Raw genomic sequence first — 15,444 nt, 5'->3', positions numbered from 1 at the left:
ACGCCTCCGACACCATGGGCAATGGGCACAGCACTCCCTTGCAGCAATGTTTGAACACAATCTGCCACGGCCGCAGTGGCTGCGTCGGATACCCCAGCGACCCCTTCTACCAGCTGTCATGGGTGAAGCCCTACAACCTGGCTATTAAAGTCACGCCGGTGGCCGTTATTCGGCCCAACACGGCCGACGAGGTCGCCGAGGCCGTCAAGTGTGCTGTGCAGAGCCAAGTCCACGTCCAAGCCAAGTCGGGTGGACATTCGTACGGGTGAGTTTTACCGTGGGTTGTGCCCGGGGATAGCAGCCGTCACGGCCGGTTTCGACTAACACGTTGTTGCAACGCAGCAACTACGGCCTCGGGGGCCAAGACGGCTCCCTCATGATCGACATGGCCAACTTTAAACACTTCACCATGGACACGACGACCTGGCAGGCCACCTTTGGCGCGGGCTACAGGCTCGGCGAGCTCGACCACCAGCTGCATAAACACGGCGGCCGCGCCATGGCCCACGGCACATGCCCGGGCGTCGGCGCCGGCGGACACGCCACCATTGTGAGCAACCCAAAGTCCACGTCAATCCCATCTCCCCCCTGATGCTGACAATACGCCCCCCCAATCCAGGGAGGCATCGGCCCGTCGTCCCGGATGTGGGGGACGGCGCTCGACCACGTCCTCTCGGTGCAGGTCGTCACGGCCGACGGGCACGTCCGCACGGCCAGCCGCGACGAAAACGCCGACCTGTTCTGGGCGCTGCGCGGCGCCGGCGCCAGCTTCGGCATCGTCACGCACTTCACCGTCCGCACGCAGCCCGCGCCCGGCCACGTCGTCGAGTACACGTACGAGTTCCGCTTCGGCAGCCAGCACGAGATGGCCCCCGTCTACTCGGCCTGGCAGGCGGTCGCCAACGACCCCGACCTCGACCGCCGCTTCTCCACGCTCTTCATCGCGCAGCCCCTGGGCGCCGTCGTCACGGGCACCTTCTTCGGCACCCGGCGCGAGTACGAGGCCTCGGGCATCCACGGCCGCATGCCGGCTGGCGGCGCCGCCGCCCTCCGCCTCACCGACTGGCTCGGCTCCCTGGGCCACATGGCGGAAAAGGCGGCCCTCGCGCTGAGCGACCTCCCGACTCAGTTCTACGGCAAGTCGCTCGCCCTGCGGCGCGAGGACGCGCTGTCCCCGGACGCCGTCGCGCGCCTGTTCAACTACACCGGCGCCGCGGACCCGGGGACCCCCTTCTGGACGGTCATCTTCGACTCCGAGGGCGGCGCGATCAACGACGTGCCCGCCGGCGAGACGGCGTACCCGCACCGCGATAAGCTCTTCATGTATCAGTCGTATGTGATTGGGCTGCCGCTGAGCGAGAAGAGCCGGAGGTTTGCAGAGGGCATCCACGACATTATTCAGAGGGGCGCGCCGGGCGCGAATACCCGGTATGCAGGGTACGTGGACCGCGAGCTGGGCCGCGCCGAGGCCCAGCGGGCGTATTGGGGGGACAAGCTGCCGAGGTTGGGGGAGATCAAGGCGCGCTGGGATCCGGGCGATGTCTTTCACAACCCGCAGAGTGTTGCGCCTGCCGACGGGGTCGGAGGGGGCTGAAATACCTGTGCTGCCTTTTCGAAAGGTACCCGACTTGGGTATGTGAGGGCTTGGCGCTGGTACTTTCTTTCGTTGTAGGACCCGGACTTGGGGAATCAGTTCAGGGAGGCATGGCTCATGGCGTTTTTTTGTTTGCAATTTGTTGGGAACGTGGGATTGTGGGTTTGGAACGGGGGAACTAGTCCTCAGTCTCCTCGTGCGAGCACCTGGACGTGGTACATATGCAGCACGTGTACTGCCTTTTTTCCAATTCATCTTATTATATTCTTGGCGTTGGATCAAATTCAAATCCTTGTTCCACCTACTCGCAGTCGAAGCCTTGTACGGCCGTTGCTCATGGACGCATCTGCAATACCACCACCCTCTCCAACCCTCCCGCAAACTCTATGCGGAACGGCGTAAAGGCTTCATGTCGGTGATTTGCTCTCGGCGCCACTGATAACTAACGGCTAGCTAGGGTCAAGACTGAAGATGCGCCATGATTTGTGTACGAGTATATATAGTGCCTATATATGTGTATTAGTTGTCCCGCGTGGACTCCCTCCGGCCGGACCGCGATGCATTCCTTCACGAATCCATTGCATCTTTCGGGTACTGATTCATTGTCGATTGATAACACCAATTGGTCTTGGAGCCGCCCATTTGTCCTTGCGAGCGTGTACGTACAGAGGCAACTCACTTCTAGGACGACTTTGACGTCACCAACGCCGCCAAGTATTCCCAAGCTATGCAGGTCCCGTCAATGGTCTTTATACTCGGCGCACTAGAGCCCAGCTGCGAATTGACCAACAGATGGAAGCGATTCTTTAGCACGGCCGGTCGTCGTCACCGGGTACGCCGGCCGGACCGGGCGGCAGCGACATGTGCTTCCACGCCGACCACCCGGCCTGGCTGGGGCTGCGGTGCGTCCTGTCGATTATGTTTTTTTATAGACGAGTGTGGGTGTGTCGGAGGTGTGAGCGCGGCGGGCTGTTGGACTTGGAACATTGACAATAGACACGAAAATGGAAACAAGACGGCATCTATTAGATATGGATTGGTAGATAGAGGTAATACGGCGCCATTGTACCCCCTCGACCGCAGACTATGGCCGCCTGGGCAAGCTGACAGGCTGACAACCTCCACGTCAGTTTGCGGCCCACAGACAAGGGACTTGGGCGATTCCCGAGACAGAAACAATGGATACCAGATGCTCACTTGACGTTTGTCCAGCTTCGTACGGAGTGGTATCAAAGGATAGGGGACCCATTGGATGTGGGGGAACACGAGGTGTGCTGGGGTCCCTGCATGCGAATGGCTGGGGTTACAGATCTGCTGATATAATGTCGTACATAGTCTGGGGGCGTGTTCCGTGTTCGTCCCGAATCTGGTTGGTTGGTTAGCTGATGTTGTTCGGGTTAGTGTCGGTATCATCTGTCATGTCGTCTTGCGCGGCAGGCTACGGGAATCCGGGGTGGGGGCTCCGCATGCGGGTGGAATTTTTGACATGATGCCATTGAATCACCTTATAAGACGATGGATGACGATGAATGATGCGGCGGAATACGAGTTGATAGCATGTCACTCGGTGGATGGCGTTCGTGGAAAGATGTAGTAGGTGATGGCATGTGATGCGGTGGAGTAGAGCGGTCTGGTGAAATATCAATGGATCAATTGATATCAATATTGGCAAAGAAATAAGGGCCGCTGACTGGCACTAACCTAATTGAAGGGCGAATGCCTTTGCGCCTTCCTCAGCACTGTCTCAGGCAGTCTCGTGGTGCCAAGACGGAAAGTAGGAAAACCAAGAGCTGGCAATATATTGTATTGCTCCGCCATTTTCATGTGCAGTAAATTGGCACCGGGGTGCGTTCAGTGCATGTGATGGCCGGGATCAATTCCATTCATGTCCATCTGTCCATCAGTCCGCAAATTGCGCCCCGCAGACCCGGCCTTCATTTCAAGCGCCATGGTTGCGTCGAGCAACATCTGGCCTCGCATGTTGCCATGGCTGGCGGCTTGCTGGTAGTTTATTGCCGTTGCACCTTTGCATGTTGCCATCGATGACGCCGCTCAAAGCTCTGCGCCCAAATGAAACCCTCCTTGGCCGTCCGCCAACATCGGCGGCATCGCTTTGATACGCCTCAAGTTCTTATTTCCGCGCCGCATTCCCTGCGGCCGTGGGTTCCGCACTCGGAGCGGGGTTGACCCGGGCCCCCAGTCAGTCCTGGTTTCCTTTTTTCAATTAATTCATCGTCAAGTCAACACGTGGTCTGTGCTTTTTCCTTGGCCCTTCCCATGGCCCGCTTGGCACTAAACGATGCAGGGTCTCCCTCGTGACGATCCCCATCAACAACTTGAACCCACCTTATTTTTAATTACCCAAGAAACTTTGCGCCCAAGCTTGTTTTCCTTCTCGTCGTGTTTTCCCCTTCACCCGTCAGTCTGCCAACATTCGTACTTGTGTGGACAGTTGGATATATCATGAATAAGGGTCAGACAGCTTTTCTATCCCATCTGAATCATCTCGGGCGCCACCTGCGCATCCGCGACGTCGTGTCGTGACCGTCAAGACTTGTCCTCCTTTGCAGCCCCTACCATCTCCCGCCGCCGACCACCAGACACTTTATCATTTCCGACGTGGCCATGGCCGACACTGACCATCAACCTGCGGCCACCGATCACGCTCAGATACAGCGGGATGCCTCGGACGCTGCAGCCCGAGCCGCGATCCCCCCTTCCCCCCCGATGCCTTCGTCCGACCCCGGTCTCGCCATTGTCGACCACGACGGCAGCGCCGCCGACCAAGACGACCTCTTTAAACTACCCGCTGCCGAAGCGCTGCGCCTCCTCAGCGCCAGCGTCGAGCTCCTGGTCCTCATGACGGGCGACATCCCCCCGACGCCGCCGCCCAAGACGCCCACCGACCCCCAGATGACGGGCATGCAGGTCGAAAAGGACAACATGGTCCGGTCGCGCTCCCAGCAGAGCCTGGCGAACGCGAGGCAGCAGGCCGAGCGAGCAGCCGCCCACCGGCAACACGGCGACGCGGGCGAAGCGACGAGCGGCATCGACAGGCTGCAAGCCTACAGCGCTTCCATGTCTGCCCAACTCGCGGCCCAACAGCACGCGTCTGCGATGCCATCCACGTCCGCGGAACCCATAGACGGCGTCAGGCTGCGCCAGCACCCAGACGCCGACGCGGAGCCGTACATCATTGTCGGCGCCGACTCGCGGCCCGTCAACCTCCAGCACGGCGCCATCACGCGCAAGTTCTACAGCAAAAAGGAGCCGCCGATCCCGATAAGCCAGTACCTGCTGCGGCTGCACAGGTTCTGCCCCATGAGCACGGCCGTCTACCTCGCCACGTCGCTCTACATCCACCGGCTGGCCGTCGAGGAGCGCGCCATCCCGGTGACGAAGCGCAACGCCCACAGGCTGGTCCTGGCGGGGCTGCGCGTCGCCATGAAGGCGCTCGAGGACCTGTCGTACCCGCACGCCAAGGTCGCACGCGTAGGGGGCGTCAGCGAGGTCGAGCTGGCCCGGCTGGAAATCAGCTTCTGCTTCCTGGCTGGCTTCGAGCTCGTCGTCGGCGAGGAGCCGCTGCGGAGGCACTGGGAGGAGCTGCGCGACGGCAGGGCCCAGCAGGCTCTTAGGGGCATGGACGTGCCGACCTTGAAGTTGAGCAAGAGGCCTAGGGAGATGGCGCAGGCAAGCGGGTGATGAAACACACATATATCGGATGGGCATGGGACGGGACGGGATGGGCGAGGGGGTCTAGGGTTGCATCTTGGTGTTTGGCCGGCGTATCATGGTCTTGGGTAGCGAATGGGTTGCGCTTCGGTAGGCGTGTGTATTATTAGAATGGAAAATGGGATATCTGTAATGAGTGACGGCTAGCGAGTGGCGGGCGGGCATGATGCATCGAGTCCATGGCGTTGTGTTGGCGGGTTTCTTTTTAATATGAACGGGCGTTTTCTTGACCCAGCCTTGCTTTTGTAGTTTTGTTCTTTTGGAGTGTCCGATGGTGAAGGGCCGGTGATGAGCTCGGGCTTGTGAACAAGGTCATCTTGCGCAATGGCTGCGTGAAGCTTTGTTTCGACAGCACCTCTAATGTGATAATCTAGACGTATGACTCTATTGGGTTAGGGTACCTACCGGCGCACTTTATTACGAGACCGGTTAAAGTGTTGTCTTTTATCACGCCGATGAGCTAGAGACCTTGATCGTTTATGCTGCTCAATAGCTTGGCAGCATCTGACTACCCTACAATTGCAAATGGTGGTTTGAGTGCCTTCTCTATGGGATAGCTTCGGGACTGTTTGCACACGCTACAAGACCAAAAATGCCACATCTGCATGCTTGCCTAGGTACCTCTGCCCTCAAGTTTGCGAGGCGGAAACAGACACGTCGGGAGACTCCGTGGTTGCTGTGCGGGTAATGACAAGCCGGCCGACTCATGAGCCACGACGGCGCATGGGGGATCCAGGGCCTGACATTGCCAGCTCTTCATGCATTTACATTGCTAAGGGCTAAGCGAGGCCAAGGTATTTGTGGTCCTTTTAACACGACGATTTTCAAGGTGTATTACCCGATACGTTGAAGCGATGCCCTCGATTCCACGTCTATTCACGACAAATATCACGTCTTCATCACGAAAGTAGCACAAGACCAGGTTATTTACCGGCTCAAAGGAGCGTAATGAGGTATCAATTAACAAGACTATGTTATTACAATCTCAGCCTTGGCAGGCTCGGCATGCAAAGGAGCGAATTGCAAGCAGCAAGACAACGAAAACCATGTCAAATTGCGCATTCTGCCATTGTGCTCTCCCCCCATTCAACAAAACACCATCAACTGCCAACTCGCAAGAAAGGATTGTGTGTGCGTGTGTGCGGTCAACATTATAAAAGTCGTGTGTATCATAAGTCGGCCACCGAATCGGCTTTTAGGAGATGGTGATGCGGCGCGCCTCGGGCTTCTTGGCCTTGGGCACGGAGACGCTCAGGATGCCGTCCTTGAAGCTAGCCGAGACGGCGTCATGCTGCACCGGCGCCGGGAAGTTAAAGGTGCGAGAGAACTCGCCGACGCTGCGCTCGGTGAGCCAGTACTTGTACTGGGGCGCCTGGGGCTCGGCCTGCGCCTGCTCGGCGGCGGCGGCGGCGGCGCCCTCGTCCTCGACGGTGGCCTTGTGCGAGGGCTCGCCGCCCTGGGTGATGGCGGGCTTGTCGGTCACGTCCTCGATCTGGCCGGCCGACGGGGTGCCCTCGGAGTAGGAGCGCTCGGCCCTGCCGCGGACCGACATCGTCTGCGGCTCGGTGAATTCAATGTGGACCGTGTCCTTGTTCATGCCGGGCAGCTCGCCGTGCAGCTCGTAGGCGTCGTCGGTCTCGCGGACGTCAAACTTGGGCTGCCAGATGGAGGCGCCTGCGCGTCGGCCGTTGGGCTGGCCGCCCGCCTGGCGGGTGTAGCTGTCAAAGTCGTCGAGGAGGCGGAAGAGCGGGGTGAAGGATGAAGCGTCGGCTTCGTAGAAACCTCGTGGGAAGAAGGACATTGTGCGTGGTGGTGTGGTGATGGCCGGGACGATGTTGCGTTGTAGAGTTCGTAGGATGCCGGTGGGCCGAGATGCTCTGAAGCACTGCATACAACTGTTGTGTTGGTGATTTTGTGTCTTGTCAAGATGTGTTGGATTTCGGGTTGAGGAGGAGGGGATGACGGTCGCATTTTATGCTCGAGAGGGAGATGAAGCAAACGCCGTGTCGGCGGGGGCCTAGAGAAAAACACGCCATTGTGGTTGATTTCTGGAAATGTCTAGAAATCAGCTACGCAGCATTGACGTACTCGGATGCGTGTGAGCTGTGGCAGTTGGAAAGCTCCCGATGCCAGTTGAAGCTGCTCGTGCTGTGGCGACATGTCCAGAACCTACCAGAACCTACCAGAGGGGACCTGACCACCCGATCGGGCAGGTGGGGCTGTCAACCTTGCCACAGTGGCACCAGCTAACGTCAACTGGTTGCTGTACATAGCTCCCCAGGGTAAGAAAGTACGTAGCTGTTACGGACTCGAGCTTAGAAGCTCGGGTCTTGGTTAGGGCCCTTACGGATCCGACCCAGACCTGGACCGGATAATCATCGGATAAGAAACGCATTTAAGTAAGGATTTTTTTTCCCTTTAAAGAATATATACGTGTAATAGCAAGTATAGCCAGTCTATTATAATAGCTGCAAGCTAATAACGTATAATAGTAATAAATTAATAGTTGAGAGGCAATTTCCGCTTTTTTATAAACTACTAATATATATTACGGTGCCTAATACTAGCCTTAGCTTGTATTGCTCCTAGCCCGGCCGCGATACTAGCTTGTACAAAGCTGTACCCTATAGGAGTATTCGCCTTACAATATATTATATCTTACTAAAACTACAAAACTTACACTACAATTAATACTGTGCTTACCTGATCAGAGCTAAGAGGTAATATAATAAATTTTAGGGTGAAGCGTGTTTAGTGGTCCCTTTTTTATGCGTATATAGTGCTGTGCTAGGGAATTCCTACGGGCATAACGCTTTAGCTACCGGGCATGACGCTTTGGCTACTGGGCATAATACTTTGGCTACTTTGCATAATACTTTGGCTATACGGGCATGACTCGTACCACTTTTAATTGGTTGTATACTTTCTTGGGCCCACAAGCGCTTTGTCGGCAAGGCCATGTAGCCAACTTTATTGACATGCTCCTATATTACCATTAATGCAGTGTCACTTGTTGGACGCAGTTGGTCTTCTGCTATCATGCTTGCAAGCCTGCATTTCAGATCAAACCAAAACTACCGTCCTTGTACTGTCAGCCAGCAACTATCTCAATACTGGCAAAAGGTGTGATATAGGTCTACTTGATTTATTGCCTCACAGTACTACAATCTGCATCTTCGTCGTATCTCTTGGCCAATTCCCATTGACTCCTTGTCCTCCGTCCACTGCACCGCATGCCTGTCGTATTCCAGCATTTAGGACTTGAAAAGGTCTACCTGGCTGTTGCTGGGTCGGCAAGGGCCAGGTACTTTCGGCTAAAGTGGCAGAATCAGCGTCTTTAACAAAGATCATGCGATCAAGCAAAAGCGGCAAAAGTCATGCTCGTGTAAGAGTCATGCCCGTGTATTATTTTTTTTTATGCTTATTACTTGGGCTCTTTATATAAACTGTCTTTTCCTTTCCTCTATTTTACTTTGTATTAATTAACTTATCCAGTTTGCTTCTTTTGATTCCCAACGTTGATCCTCTCTTTTCTTCTCTTTCTCCTCTTACTCAAAGTAAAGGCCACTTATTTGCCATGCTGCCAGGCGCATTGGCCATTCGGCTGCTGGGATTGACTGCCCATGCCTCGTTTATAATTGCCGCAGCCGCAGCATCAGCTCCTGGGGATCAGGCGGCCGAAGAGCTGGTGTATCGTTGTGGCAATACCCACCCTTCCAAGGAGCTTGTGGATGCACACGAGGAGCTTCAAAAGAAGGAACAGCAGCACAAGACTCGCTCCATCGATGCAAACGAAACCATCAACATTGATACGTACTTGCATGTTGTCATGTCCCACCAAGACAACCAAACCCTCGCCAGTGTACGTGAAGCTAGCTAGACTGACATGGTTGCTTTATGGTCCAGGACTCGACTAACAAGACAAAACACGCACAGGACACAATGCTGAACAACCAGATGGACGTGCTAAACAAGGCCTTTGAGGAGTCCAAGTTCCATTTTAATCTCAAGAAGATTAGGCGAGTCAACAATGCAACATGGGCAGTGAAGAATGATAGCCTTGCAATGAGAAGTCAGTTACGTCAAGGCGATCAAAAGACTCTCAATGCTTATATCCTCCAGGGACTCGAGGGCTTTGTTGTCAGCGAGGTACACAAGGGCTATAACCTCGGCGAGGCATTGACCCCGGATCAGTGGGGTCTCCATGGCCTTGAAGCCGACCTTGTGAATATAATAGTTGGAACAATTCCTGGGGGTTCTAACACGAAATTTAACGGGGGAATCACGCTAGTCCACGAGGTTGGCCACTGGCTCGGTCTCCTGCATCCTCATGAGTATGGCTGCGACGGGGGCGACTTTATCGACGATACGCCTGCCATGGCGCGGCCTGATTACAAATGCACGCGAGGTTTGGATTCTTGTCGCGGACCAAAGTATAAAGGAGAGGACCCAATCCACAACTATATGGGTTATGGCCCCGCGTAAGAGACCAGTCGGCACATTGCCTTGCTTGTCCCACGTATTAAGAGACTAATTTTTATAGCTCCTGTCTTTATGAGTTCACCAAAGACCAGAGGAAACGAATGCGCGACCTGTGGGAAAGGTTTCGCCTGTTCAAGAACGTACCAGAGATATCATGGAAGAAGGATTGCCAAGCTGCACTCCTTCCCCTGTACACTGATTGTAAAGCGGACAAGAGTAAAAAAAATGAGACGTGTGCAACAGAATTGGTGGAAAATGCGTACTTGCCTTGCACCCCGTTATCACCAACCACGAAGCGAGAATGCTTGGATCGATTCGCGCGCTACAAGGAAAAGTGCAACTCAGAATCTTGCAAGGAGGACTTTGTCAACAGTTACGAGAGGTATTGCGCGGCGGATCGACGCGTCTTCTCTGACGCATCGAATGACGACCAGAAGCCAAAGCTGTCGCAAACAGAGGCAGGCAAGCAGTGGAGGCTGGTGTGCAGACAGGCCACGATGCTGGTCCAGGAGCAGTGCACGAAAAGCGAATGTCAGAAGGAGATGGTCTGCGGCAGTCTCTTCACGCGATGCGCAAAGGCACCACAAGACAGCAAGCAGTGTCAAGATGTGCTTGACCCGCTCGTCAAGCTTTGCGAGACGGACAAGTGCCGACGAGGCCTCGAGGCCCTCAAGAGCAAGGAATGTGTTGCTGGCAAGGATCCCGTGGCCGAGTACAACGGCGGCATCGTGACCGACTGGGATATTCACGGGGATATGGCTCCCATTACTCGGGACGAATGGAGAAAACGCTGCAACGAAGTTCCTAAAGCCATGGTCCGGAGTTGCGAAGCGGACAAGGCGTGCATTGATAACGTCAAGTCCCAAAATTTATCGTCGTTTTGTCAAAAGGACCGACCACAATTCCAGGTTGACTGCAAAGCCGAATTTGCTGCAGCGACCGTTTGGGCTTGTGCGTCAGAGAAATGCAGGAATGAGGTGCTTGATTTGGAAAACAAGGCATGCGCTGGAAGATCAAGCATTTGAACATTGAAAGGTCGTCGCTTGGGACCGTTTTTTTTTACTCGGTAGAAGTCAATAGCTTTTGGGGCGAGCACAACATCAAGGACAATGTGGATGAAAAAAAAAAAAAAAAAAAAAAAAGAGATTGCCAGTAGTGCGAAGAAACTTTGAATTTTTATCTGTTTAGTAAAGGCGAGGTAGGACATACAAAAAATTATGCACAAAAGTTGACGAATAGAGAAAAATGCACAAAGTACATACATGGACCTTGAACTCTAGCCCCGTATCAACTACTTGAGCTTCACGGGTCGGCACTGTTGGGTTTCCTCCCAATGTCATCGCCACCCACTCCTCTGAGGGACATGGCAGGCTTGCCTTGCAGACACCATCCGATTCCTTCATCATCACGGCCATACGTAATGCGTCGACAGTGTTGGACTGCGAATCTCCAATGGGAGCAGTATATGTCTGGTATTTTAGCCACATGTGCCAATTGGGAGCAGTATTATAGTATGCATGCATGTGACTACTAACCAGATTCGGCCAACTGGCCAATGATAATAGAGCCCACTCGTACAACAACATTATTGAAATGTTATGCGCAAGGTCTTCGTGTTTCACATGCCCGAAAGGGCAACATCTTTCCGTACTGCTGCGTCATGAACAAGACCTCTAGGCGGCTCAAAAGCGACAAGTAAACATCTACAACTCGTCAGCTTATCCTCACTCGGTGACCTCTCGTTCCCCGTGCTCACCAGCAGCCAGCCACCGACGGCTCAAATACCCGAGCGAAAGGCGCACCGCCTGTGCATTCCTGGCATCCAACGACTCCGAGTCCCGGCCCAAGCTGCGCTTCATGCAGACAGCGGATACCTTGTACATGAGATACAATAAGAACGGTGACATGAAATCGCACAATCTCGTCATGTGGGCGTCGGAGAAGTGTAGCGACATGTTTAAAGCGGCTTGCAGAATCGACGAGGTTTCGCTCGACAGGTCGCCCGCGCCGTGCTGTTGATGCCCCGGGGGTAACAGCGTCGGGTGGTCGAGAAGCAGGATGCCACTGCGTGCCAGTTAGCCCGTGGTGTCAATGGCAAGTCACGATCCGGTCAGGGCAAAAAACGCGCCTGTAGCAGACTGCCATTTGCGTACAGAGCTCCAACTGTCTCATGTCGGCCTCGATTCTGGAGACATTCACCAGCGAGAAGATGGTCCGTCTCAGCTGCGTCGTATCGCTCGACCTGTCGGCGACTTGGTGCAGCACCTGGCTCAGGAGGTGCGCGGCTTGGGCGAAGCGCGCAAACCGGCCGAGGCGGAGGCTGATGGCGGATCCGAGCGTGAATGCGTTCCCGGCACCAGATGTCTGTTGGACAAGGGATTCAGCAACATGGCCAAGTCACGTCCAGAGGCCACTCACTCCAGAGTCCCATTCCTCGTCATCAATGGGCAGGTAGCTGGTTGAATCGGGGTCTGCCGTCACAAGGTGGCGCATCGGGTCGCACAGATTCATGAATCTAGTGGCGTCAGGGCTGGTCCTCGATGTGAGCCCGATCCTGACATGACTTACCTGTCGAGAACCAAGATGGACCACCACACCCGACGGGCTTCTTCCAAGTCTGGCACCTTGGTTGCGGCCAGGTCCCTCGAGACAATCGTCTTGTCGACCCCGAGCGCGGTACCGTATCGAGCACACTGCGCGACAGAAAGGTAGGCGTCGGGGTACAGCCCGTGACCCATCTCATACAGCGCGATGAGGATACCAGCTTGCAGCACCAGAAGGCTCAGGGTTCCGGATCGCTCCATGTCGGCATGGAGCTGTCGAGCCGTCCGGTAAAGATTCGTCCTGGCATTCGTCACACGCGAACTGCACAGCTTCATTGACAAGACCAGCAGGAAGAACTCGGCCCGCTGGTGTGTCATTCTCCTGATAAGAGATTGCGAGAAGCCCACCTTGGAGACGATGGGCATCCAGGTGTGCACCGTCTCAAAGAAAAATTGAGCGGTGGCCTGTATATCCTGCACATCTCCAACCAAGGCCTCCACATCGTCCGTCACAAGGGACTCTACTTCCAAACCGGGAAGCTCAAGCTGCGCAAACGCAAACAGCTCCGGATCCATGAACCGCTCCGCCAACAAATTCGCTGCGGTTGCCGACACCACTGGCACTGGGCGTCTGGCCAAGGATGACTCTGGACTGGCTACACTGCTCCCGGCAGCGGGCGACGCCGCCTCTGACGAGTTTCGTAATTCCCTCCGTTTCCGACGATGGGGATACGAACATGGGATATTCTTTCTGGAGGTCTTGGGTTAGATGCCGTACATGGCGGCTTGGGTGGGTTGCTTACTGTGTGCAGAGCGTGCACTCGGGATGAAGACGATCGCATTTTCTCTTTGCCTCGCGACATCCTAGGCACGAGTATGGGGACACTGAGGCTGGGGGCATGTGTTTCGCGGGCATTATGACCAAAGAGTTTGTTCGTGTCACGACAGAAAGGGAGCAGAGGTGTGATATGAGGCTGCGGATTTTTGCGGCATTAAGTGGGGCAAGGAAATGTGGAAGATTGATACGATGGTCGTTGCGGCACGTTGCGGACTTTTGCGGGCTTTTGCGGACAAACGGCGGCAATTCGCCCGCAAAAAACGCCGGATATCCGTGGGCCGTGGCGTCCGGCAACTGCCAGCCATTACTAATTGTTCCGGCAAACATTGTTACACAAATAAACTCGGAATAAAGAGTATTCCGCTTGCTCTTAGCGGCCATGCTTTCATAATCGGGCTGTACGCTTTGTCCTATGGGCAGAGCACAAATATGCAATGGGGCGATGCTTAGCAATACACGGATGTGATGGAATCACGTCTGGTGCCTCGAGGTGCATATAAGGGGTTGAATCCGGATCAACAAACAGCATCTTCTCACATCGACACCATTACACTATTAACAGTTTAGGATTACCGTCTTCCTACAACCTTTGACTCCAATCACAGCACAATCCAGGCACAGACCAGTCTTGCCCCAACCATACAATACACTCAACATCAACCCCTAAACATCAGCCCCTCAACTTCAAGCCCAAGCAAAATGACTGGAGATATCGTCCTGGTATGCCTTCTCCGCACCCAAACACGGTTGCACAGTATCTAACAAAGCCCCAGTTGACCGGCGCCACCGGCATGATCGGCTTCAAAACCCTCGTCGAGCTCCTCGAAAACGGGTACACGGTTCGCGCGGCCGTCCGCAACCAGGCCGGCTTCGACAGGATCTCCTCCCTGCCCTCTCTGCAAAAGTACAAGCCCCCACAACTCACCAGCTTCATCGTCCCCGACATCACCGTCCCCGGGGCCTACGACGAAGCCGTCAAGGGAGCAAAGTACATTGTGCACGTCGCGTCTCCGATACCAGACAACAGCGGACAAGACCATGAAACCTCCCTCATCCGGCCCGCCATCCAGGGCACCGTGGGAATACTCGAGTCCGCGCTCAAGGCGACAGGGATCAAACGGGTGGTAATCACAGCCAGCGTGGCATCGATTGCGAGCAGCGCCCGAATGGCAACCGGCGAGGTCATCAACGGTAAGGGTCCCCCATCCCCCAGACACACGCGGAAATACCTACCTAACAATGTTGCAGAAAATACCCTCGACGTTGAGACGCAGCCTCCATTCGCAGACGACTTGGCCGCCTACGCCGCCTCCAAGGCCCTCGCGTACCAGGCCACCAGGGACTTTGTATCCGCGCACAAGCCGCCCTTTGACGTGATCAACATCATGCCCGTGTTCGTGTTTGGCCGCGACGAGACCGTCACGGAAGCGGGCTCCATTGCCAAGGGGACCAACGGCATCCTCATCGGCCCTCTTCTCGGCCACGCGGGCGGATACCCCCTTCGCGGGGCGAGCGTGCACGTCGACGACGTTGCGAGGATACATGTGCTCGCGCTGGATCCCAAAGTCCCGGGGAACCAGGACTTCCTGGCTGCCGCGGCGGAGGCCGGGGGCGTCGACTCTGCCCGGTCGTTTGAGATTGTCAAGAGGCGGTACCCGGGGGAGTATGCGGACGGCGTGTTCAAGTTTGACGGCGGCGCGGAGCCGTCTGCCACGGGGGCCAGGGTGGACGGCACAAAGGCTACTAGGGTCCTGGGGGTTCAGTACAAGACGTTTGAGGAGCAGGTTGTTTCTGTTGTGGATCACTTTTTGGAGCTCACTGGCAGAAAGTAACGGTTGCTGGTATTAGTGCCGCTGGTCGAGGAGGCGTTGCGGTAGTGAAGTGCGTTTTGTCTTGTTAGACTTGCGTGACTGGAATAGGGGAATTTTGTGCGTTGAGATAGAGAGCCCGGTTCAATGTAAATAATGGGTGTATTTGTGGATAGAATATAGGGGAAGAGCTAGATTTGGCTTCGTTTGTCATATCCGGTATACTTGGCCTGCTGTCCGCAGTGAAAGTGACGGCAAAACACATTGCTCATTTATAAATGTTGCCAAGTATAAGTGTGAGAGAGCTACAGAATTCTAGTTATTCCTTGTCTCGTGGAATTATTCTCACAATCGAGTCGGTGTTGGCAATTCTAGACTATGACTGCTTATACTACTAGACTGACTGTCAAAAAGTTACATGGTGATGGGATATGTCATTGTCATGCC

At 55.1% G+C, this 15,444-nt stretch overlaps 6 protein-coding genes across 6 annotated transcripts; 4 read left to right on the top strand and 2 right to left on the bottom strand.

Annotated features, from left to right (window-relative positions):
* Window positions 1-14: 14 nt before the first annotated feature.
* sorD_0 (FAD-linked oxidoreductase sorD) lies at window positions 15-1,594 on the top strand (the record flags this gene model as incomplete). The annotated part of the gene is made up of 3 exons (XM_014693323.1): window positions 15-265; window positions 343-550; window positions 620-1,594. 3 exons carry the CDS (start codon window positions 15-17, stop codon window positions 1,592-1,594), a joined length of 1,434 nt encoding a protein of 477 aa, XP_014548809.1.
* Window positions 1,595-4,219: 2,625 nt separating this feature from the next.
* CYCU4-2 (Cyclin-U4-2) lies at window positions 4,220-5,296 on the top strand (the record flags this gene model as incomplete). Its single annotated transcript, XM_014693324.1, has 1 exon — window positions 4,220-5,296. The coding sequence occupies one exon, from the start codon at window positions 4,220-4,222 to the stop codon at window positions 5,294-5,296; it is 1,077 nt and encodes a 358-aa protein (XP_014548810.1).
* A 1,225-nt stretch (window positions 5,297-6,521) lies between these two features.
* hsp30_0 (heat shock protein) lies at window positions 6,522-7,127 on the bottom strand (the record flags this gene model as incomplete). Its single annotated transcript, XM_014693325.1, has 1 exon — window positions 6,522-7,127. One exon carries the CDS (start codon window positions 7,125-7,127, stop codon window positions 6,522-6,524), a length of 606 nt encoding a protein of 201 aa, XP_014548811.1.
* Window positions 7,128-8,903: 1,776 nt separating this feature from the next.
* G6M90_00g017180 (uncharacterized protein) lies at window positions 8,904-10,833 on the top strand (the record flags this gene model as incomplete). Its single annotated transcript, XM_066129796.1, has 3 exons — window positions 8,904-9,188; window positions 9,263-9,807; window positions 9,870-10,833. 3 exons carry the CDS (start codon window positions 8,904-8,906, stop codon window positions 10,831-10,833), a joined length of 1,794 nt encoding a protein of 597 aa, XP_065985674.1.
* A 699-nt stretch (window positions 10,834-11,532) lies between these two features.
* On the bottom strand, window positions 11,533-13,267 carry BOA15_0 (Transcription factor; the record flags this gene model as incomplete). Its single annotated transcript, XM_066129795.1, has 5 exons — window positions 11,533-11,872; window positions 11,973-12,172; window positions 12,227-12,323; window positions 12,377-13,102; window positions 13,155-13,267. The coding sequence occupies 5 exons, from the start codon at window positions 13,265-13,267 to the stop codon at window positions 11,533-11,535; spliced, it is 1,476 nt and encodes a 491-aa protein (XP_065985811.1).
* A 621-nt stretch (window positions 13,268-13,888) lies between these two features.
* Window positions 13,889-15,021, top strand: CTB6 (Ketoreductase CTB6; the record flags this gene model as incomplete). The annotated part of the gene is made up of 3 exons (XM_014693328.1): window positions 13,889-13,909; window positions 13,963-14,380; window positions 14,438-15,021. 3 exons carry the CDS (start codon window positions 13,889-13,891, stop codon window positions 15,019-15,021), a joined length of 1,023 nt encoding a protein of 340 aa, XP_014548814.1.
* Window positions 15,022-15,444: the final 423 nt, after the last annotated feature.

This window comes from Metarhizium brunneum, chromosome 1 (assembly GCF_013426205.1).
Source record: "Metarhizium brunneum chromosome 1, complete sequence".
Lineage (NCBI taxonomy): Eukaryota > Fungi > Ascomycota > Sordariomycetes > Hypocreales > Clavicipitaceae > Metarhizium > Metarhizium brunneum.
Note: the sequence above shows the minus strand (reverse complement) of the source record. Positions and strands in the feature narration are given on the sequence as shown.